The sequence below is a fragment of the Protomyctophum parallelum genome (genome assembly GCF_964188405.1).
Source record: "Protomyctophum parallelum genome assembly, chromosome: 17".
Classification (NCBI taxonomy): domain Eukaryota; kingdom Metazoa; phylum Chordata; class Actinopteri; order Myctophiformes; family Myctophidae; genus Protomyctophum; species Protomyctophum parallelum.
This window is the reverse complement of record NC_139719.1, coordinates 46387808-46396351: the sequence shown is the minus strand read 5'-3', so window position 1 is coordinate 46396351 and position 8544 is coordinate 46387808. Positions and strand designations below refer to the sequence as shown.

The 8544-nt window shown below is 41.5% G+C and overlaps 1 protein-coding gene across 1 annotated transcript; it reads right to left on the bottom strand.

The window, feature by feature from the left end:
- Nucleotides 1-726: 726 nt before the first annotated feature.
- Nucleotides 727-6490, bottom strand: LOC310874814 (caspase-8-like; the record flags this gene model as incomplete). Its single annotated transcript, XM_083787681.1, has 6 exons — nt 727-999; nt 2128-2516; nt 2973-3100; nt 3329-3440; nt 5957-5972; nt 6438-6490. 6 exons carry the CDS (start codon nt 6488-6490, stop codon nt 867-869), a joined length of 831 nt encoding a protein of 276 aa, XP_083643807.1. The 3' UTR covers nt 727-866.
- Nucleotides 6491-8544: the final 2054 nt, after the last annotated feature.

Here is an 8544-nt window from a genome sequence, read left to right as displayed (position 1 = left end):
AAAGAGATAAACAGAAAAAGAAAATCATTCAGATTTTTGAGCAGTGCAGTCGCTCCAATGGACAGTGTCTGTCTGTCTGTCTGTCTGTCTGTCTGTCTGTCTGTCTGTCTGTCTGTCTGTCTGTCTGTCTGTCTGTCTGTCGGTCGACATCACCAGACGTCATCATTGTGATGATAGGCACTGCTCACTTTAAACAATGTAGCCTCGACCATTACCCAAACATGAACCCCAATAAACATTTTCAAAAGTGACATAATCTACTGTATATACATTATAAAAGGACCCAGGATGCTGTTCCTGAAGGAGAAACCCTTTAGTTGTATCTGGTCCTTTAGGGCAGGTCTAAAACGGCTAGGCTTTTTCCTTCATTCTGATTGGCTGGTTTCCGTTTAGTAAACAAATAAAATAAGACTATAATCAACTCCTTAGATCAGTTTATATCAATCACAGGTGTGAGAAAAATAAATAAAAGATGAATTGAAGAATGTTGACATCTCTACCTTCACCTAAAGCCTGCCGTCACTCCCAGAAGATTCTACTTGTGACCTTTGAACCCAAACTCCAAAGATCAGGTACATTTCCTTATGGTATAATAATATTAATATGGTCATAGAAACAAAAAGGTATATTTGTCATTATTACACGGCTTGGTTGAATGCTTGATTCTGATTGGTCAATCGCTGAATTCAGAGGTGTGTTATTGCTGTGTGTCCGGGATTCGTCACTGACAAGTCATGATTATGGTTAAGGCACTTTTTTTAAAACAACACCAGAGTTCCCACTTCATAAACAAAAGGAATATGAAGCATCTAGTAGAGAAATGGTCAACGTGTGGTCATACTTGGAAGCTGTACAGTCTCGCTGTCTCAGATTAATTTGAGGACGAGTGTCTTGGTCAGGGTGTTACGGCGGATTTCTGGCATTTGTTTGTACGTCTTCAACCGTCTGCTTCCCACCTCCCGGTTGACGGCCGTCAGGACTCTGACGATGTCTTCTCCTCTGTCAGGAAACAAACCGTGGAGTAGAACGTTACATTAGGAAAACAGAAATACAGCTAAAATCCAGCTCTGGACATTTCATCAATGTTTATTCTGTAGTGAAAATCACTTCTCTGTGTCAGAGCTCATGATAACACAGAGGGAAGAGTGTCCTGTCAGAATGATTTACATCATGAAGTTCCCTTTAGGACAATTTGAGCAATATTACGTCCCCTTTGGCATGTCGTTGTAATGCATTTATTATAATAATATTATGTCCCCTTTGGCATGTCGTTGTAATGCATTTATTATAATAATATTATGTCCCCTTTGGCATGTCGTTGTAATGCATTTATTATAATAATATTATGTCCCCTTTGGCATGTCGTTGTAATGCATTTATTATAATAATATTATGTCCCCTTTGGCATGTTGTTGTAATGCATTTATACAACTCTTTGAGAACCCTCAATCACTAAATAAATACAATTATCTACTGGTATTCTCCTCCCAATGGCGTATTAAATAAATACAATTATCTACTGGTATTCTCCTCCCAATGGCGTATTAAAAAAATACAATTATCTACTGGTATTCTCCTCCCAATGGCTTATTAAATAAATACAATTATCTACTGGTATTCTCCTCCCAATGGCGTATTAATAATAAATACAATTATCTACTGGTATTCTCCTCCCAATGGCTTATTAAATAAATACAATTATCTACTGGTATTCTCCTCCCAATGGCGTATTAATAATAAATACAATTATCTACTGGTATTCTCCTCCCAATGGCTTATTAATAATAAATACAATTATCTACTGGTATTCTCCTCCCAATGGCTTATTAAATAAATACAATTATCTACTGGTATTCTCCTCCCAATGGCGTATTAATAATAAATACAATTATCTACTGGTATTCTCCTCCCAATGGCATATTAATAATAAATACAATTATCTACTGGTATTCTCCTCCCAATGGCGTATTAATAATAAATACAATTATCTACTGGTATTCTCCTCCCAATGGCTTATTTTGTAAACAAAATAATAAAAGAAGGAAGTCGTTCTACTTAGAACAGATGAACATTTATTGTTAAAGGCTTGTAAAGTCAAGCTGACAGACGTTGAAACCTCCGTCTCACCTGACTGCTCGTCTCTCAAGCTGTTCACACAGCTCCTGGATGTAGATGGAACCTTTCTTAATGCTCCGGAATGATTTGCAATCCTCCACGGTCGACATGCCCATCAGGAAGTCTGCGTCGTCTGGAACCATTTCGTCCTGGGGCACCGAGACAGAGTCTTCCTGTAGTGTGTCGCCCTGTCCCCCGCTGGGTGTCGGGGGTGCAGGCAGCAACACCCCCCTCTGGTAGTCGCTCCCCTGGCACGCCTGGATGAAGAACAGCTTGGGCTTCCCTGCCAAGGTGGGAGCGTTCCTGCTTCTGAAGGGCTGAGTCAACTCTCTGAGCGAAACCTTCTCACCATCCGAACCGTACACGCATCCCATGTTGCCGTGAGACAGCACACACACCACCTGATGTCAATGAAAGAGGCACAATGAAAAGTGTGGAAACAGGCCAAGGACTGACACCTCTGTATAGATGTTCAACACCTCCTACCAAAGCATCTGCCAAGGACTGACACCTCTGTATAGATGTTCAACACCTCCTACCAAAGCATCTGCCAAGGACTGACACCTCTGTATAGATGTTCAACACCTCCTACCAAAGCATCTGCCAAGGACTGACACCTCTGTATAGATGTTCAACACCTCCTACCAAAGCATCTGCCAAGGACTGACACCTCTGTATAGATGTTCAACACCTCCTACCAAAGCATCTGCCAAGGACTGACACCTCTGTATAGATGTTCAACACCTCCTACCAAAGCATCTGCCAAGGACTGACACCTCTGTATAGATGTTCAACACCTCCTACCAAAGCATCTGCCAAGGACTGACACCTCTGTATAGATGTTCAACACCTCCTACCAAAGCATCTGCCTCGCTGAAATCTCCTCCTCCCAGATCTTTCAGCACACGACGGATGTCATCCGCCGTCTGGTCGGAGTGTGTCTCCACCTTAAAGCCCAGCTTGGAGAACACCTTTCTCAGTTCCTCTGTGTGACACCATGAGGAGAGAGAGAGAGAGAGAGAGAGAGAGAGAGAGAGAGAGAGAGAGAGAGAGAGAGAGAGAGAGAGAGAGAGAGAGAGAGAGAAAAAAAATGTTTTTTTTATGGCCGCCCATAACTAGTGGTCCAAAGCACAAATCATAGATGACATAGATTGACTTTGATCAAACAGAAATAGATTAGATCAGAACAGGTCACTAAAGCAGGGATACGAACCCTGGTCTTTCAGAGTTCCTGGTCGGTCATTCAGCTCGTCCACGGTGAATATCTCGTTGTTGATGATCAAACACGTCCCGCGTGGGGTATGAGTCAGTGTGTAGTATTCATCCTGTAGGACACACACACACACACACACACACACACACACACACACACACACACACACACACACACACACACACACACACACACACACACACACACACACACACACACACACACACACACTCTACTGAATCAATCTACTGAAATCATAATTATTATTCCCAACGATTAGATACAGTCAGTAATCTAGGACATTCTATAGACAATAATGGGAGCATGATTTCTTTCTGTCATTGTAAACTGTTGTGCAAAAGGAACGTGCTGATACGGCAGTGTAGATTATTGTGTCAAAACAGCAAAACAACAATTGGCCAAAGTGTGGTGAACTTATGCTCATCTTTTCAGAAATCAATCTCTCTATAGATCGATAATGTCTGTTACTGTAACTTTTACAGTAGGATAACGATGAGAGATGCTCTTCATTCAAAGTCAAGTGCAAGTACTGTATATATAAATGTATGTGATATATATTTAATACTGACAGGTGTCACTCATCATGACCAACAACAGAAGACTCCCTACACTAAAGCTGTGGAAAGAATAACATGAGGAATTACATAAATTGATACAATTACAGATTATATTCCATCGCTAATTCGCTATTCTCTCAAATGTTTTACCTCAACAAGACTCCGCTCTTCAGGGAGGGATGGCGTCGTCTGGCCTACAGACAATGAATACATAGTTACATTACACTGTAGTCTGGCCTACAGACAATGAATACAGTTACATTACACTGTAGTCTGACCTACAGACAATTAATACAGTTACATTACACTGTAGTCTGACCTACAGACAATGAATACAGTTACATTACACTGTAGTCTGACCTACAGACAATGAATACATAGTTACATTACACTGTAGTCTGACCTACAGACAATTAATACATAGTTACATTACACTGTAGTCTGACCTACAGACAATGAATACAGTTACATTACACTGTAGTCTGACCTACAGACAATGAATACATAGTTACATTACACTGTAGTCTGACCTACAGACAATGAATACATAGTTACATTACACTGTAGTCTGACCTACAGACAATGAATACATAGTTACATTATACTGTAGTCTGACCTACAGACAATGAATACATACAGTTACATTACACTGTAGTCTGACCTACAGACAATGAATACAGTTACATTACACTGTAGTCTGACCTACAGACAATGAATACATAGTTACATTACACTGTAGTCTGACCTACAGACAATGAATACATAGTTACATTACACTGTAGTCTGACCTACAGACAATGAATACATAGTTACATTACACTGTAGTCTGACCTACAGACAATGAATACATATAGTTACATTACACTGTAATCTGACCTACAGACAATGAATACATCGTTACATTACACTGTAGTCTGACCTACAGACAATTAATACATATAGTGATGTAACCCATATAAAATGAACACTACACTGAAAGGGGTAAATAGCCTTAGGACAGTAGGTGAGCTCTCCACCAGGGGGAGCTCCTTGGCATATGTGTGGGATTACTTCCCTGCATTGTGGAGAGTAAGAGAAAAGGAAGCCAGAGCCTGAGACAGTGAGACAGAGAGAAACATATGTGGAAAGATTTGAAAGAACAAAGATTGATGCTGATACAAATCTAAGAAATAATAGTCACAGAAGTTGAGTAAATAACTTCAGAGTTATTATTTTCCACCAGATGACCTGGGAGGATCGTTTTTTGTTTATTTTAATGAAGATTCTCTGGTGAGTGTAATTGCCTGTGTTTTGCCTTGCTTATCTCCTTCCTGGGTCATGTACCCTGCCGCGCATGTCTCAACAGGACTGGGCTCGAGAACAGCGAAATGATCCTGCCATCAGCAGGGTCATGTCCATACTGAAGACTGGGAAACGGTTGTCCTTTAGAGTGAGGCAACGAGAAGAACGGGAGGTTCAACAAATGTTGCGAGTCCAGGACCAGCTGGTCTTGAGAGATGAAGTACTCTACAGAAAACGAACGGTTAAAGGAGAGGCCTACTATCAACTAGTCCTTCCACAAAACTACAGACAAGCAGCTCTTGAAGGTCTTCATGACGATGTTGGACACATGGGGATTGACCGAACTATGGATTTAGTTCGAACAAGGTTTTATTGGCCACACATGGCCGATGATGTTGATATCAAAGTCCGAACCTGTGAGAGATGCATCCGACGGAAGGCTAGAGCTGAACGAAGTGCTCCACTTGTAAACATCGAGACAAGCAGACCCCTAGAATTGGTCTGTATAGATTACTTGTCCTTGGAACCGGATGAAAGAGGGACGAAGAACATCTTGGTCATCACTGACCATTTCACAAAATATGCGGTAGCAGTCCCTACAGCTGACCAGAAGGCAAGGACTGTCGCAAAGGCATTATGGAACAACTTCTTCATTCATTACGGATTCCCTGAAAGGTTACACAGTGACCAAGGTCGGGATTTTGAATCTACACTGATAAAGGACCTGTGCCGTCTACTTGGAATCAAGAAAACACGTACAACACCGTACCATCCACGTGGGAATCCTGTGGAACGGTTTAACAGAACACTCCTTGGAATGTTGGGAACACTCCAGGAAGAAGAGAAGGGAAGGTGGAGGGACTTTGTGCAGCCATTGGTACACTCATACAACTGCACCAAGAATGACACAACTGAGTTCTCCCCATACCAACTTATGTTTGGCCGACAACCAAATTTACCCATTGACCTTGCCTTCGGGCTTAGCCGGCAAGGACGAAGCAATGTGTCTCACTCAGAGTATGTGAGGAACTTGAGAGAACGCCTTCAGGAGAGTTATAGGATTGCTGTTGAACACAGCACAAAGCATGCCCTCCGGAACAAAAAGCGATTTGACAATAAGGTCAGAGAATCTGTATTGGAAATTGGAGATCGGGTTCTTGTAAAAAATGTTGGGATCCGTGGGAAACACAAGATAGCCGATAAATGGAGCCACACAATCCATAAAATAGTGAAACGGATAGAAGACTCACCTGTTTATGTTGTGGCTCCAGAAAACAGTGATGGTCCTGAAAGAGTGCTGCATCGAGACCTACTGCTCCCTTGTGGGTTTCTACCCTCCACTGTCTCTGAGCAGGAACCGAGCCACAACGACCCAGTGAGGAGCCCGGAAACCGCAGAAGCTGAGGTCAGTAATGATGAGCAACTCCAGCTGTCTGGAAGTGATGATGAGGATGATGAGTGTTACTATTCTCAATTTGCACCAGTAATCGATGCAAATGTCACTGAACATGAAGGAATGGTGATAATAGCTGAAACGGAACGGAGTGGGCTGGAGACAGAGCCTACTGAGGAGAATGGTCCAGTTGAGGACCCCACATCCACTGTCAAGTCAGCTCCAGTGAGGGAGGTAACTGAATTGATTGAGGAAGAGTCAGATCTGCTATCAGGAGAATCACCATTGCATCCTCAGGATGTACGTACGGAGAATGATTCAAGTATCAATGATGCAATTGACAGACGACCAGAGGGGACTGAAGAGGATCGGGAACCCATGGAGAAGGAGACAATAGGAGAAGAGGAAGAACTTGTCCCTGATTCTGTCCAGGATGGAGATGCAGAGTTCAGGAGATCTTCGAGACAAAGAGTGGCCCCTAGGAGATTGACATACCCCTCACTGGGAAATCCCCTCATTTTAGTTATGCAATCTATACTGAAGGGCTTAGATGAGGTATTCTCTGAAGCTTTTAATGATAACTCTATGCCCTTATCAACCGCCTTAATCAACAGCCTACAGTGTCAGAGACAGTACGATGAGCATGCAGGGACGCATGCAAGTTCAGGAGGGGAGGATGTAACCCATATAAAATGAACACTACACTGAAAGGGGTAAATAGCCTTAGGACAGTAGGTGAGCTCTCCACCAGGGGGAGCTCCTTGGCATATGTGTGGGATTACTTCCCTGCATTGTGGAGAGTAAGAGAAAAGGAAGCCAGAGCCTGAGACAGTGAGACAGAGAGAAACATATGTGGAAAGATTTGAAAGAACAAAGATTGATGCTGATACAAATCTAAGAAATAATAGTCACAGAAGTTGAGTAAATAACTTCAGAGTTATTATTTTCCACCAGATGACCTGGGAGGATCGTTTTTTGTTTATTTTAATGAAGATTCTCTGGTGAGTGTAATTGCCTGTGTTTTGCCTTGCTTATCAGGGCTGCTAAAGCTAACCCTTTTAGCATGAAGCTGCAGTACATAAGGGAAGGGGGTTTGCAGGCCTGACTTGTGTGTATGGTTGTATGAGTAAATGTCAAACCTAAAAAACCAACCAGAGGTGTTCTATGTTGTGTTTATGTTAAATCAGCAAAGCTGATCAGAACTGTCATATTAATAGTAGCCTATATACACCACAAATTGTAATGTTATGTGACAGCTGAATGTATCACCAGTGTTCTGCTACAGTGTGAATGCTTACTATATGAAGTACTTCAAATGTATTTTATTTTGAAAAGATGATGATACATAACGATAAATAGAAAATGCCATTGAAACAGTGAAACAGATTAATGTTGGAATTAATTAAGTTCATGCCTGCTACTATGCAGGTTGGTTTTTTGTATTCTTTGATTCCAAGAGAAGAAGAGCATGTATGTGAACACAAGTCAAGAGTGAGTGACTGAGAAGAAAGAATCCAGGACCCTGTCCATAATTCCACTTCACATCTCAACACTCCTCAGCTTCATCAGCGGACTGTCCTGTGGATCTCAGATAAGAAAGAACTGACAAACAAAGAGGCCTCTAATTGATAGACACAAACTACCTGCATAGAAATCCATATTGACTTTGGGGGAAAACAGAGCTCTATAGGCCTATTATAATTTTATTTCTTCACTTTTATTTTGTGGGTCATTTTTCATTGTATCTGTGCACAGTTGCACACAATGTAATAAATTGTTCCATTATTATTTTACAAGGAGTTGGTTTACTTTAATTCCTCCTCGTTCCTGACATTAGTGTGTTCCTTCTATTTGGTTTATCACAGTGGTTACAGTTACATTACACTGTAGTCTGACCTACAGACAATGAATACATATAGTTACATTACACTGTAGTCTGACCTACAGACAATGAATACATCGTT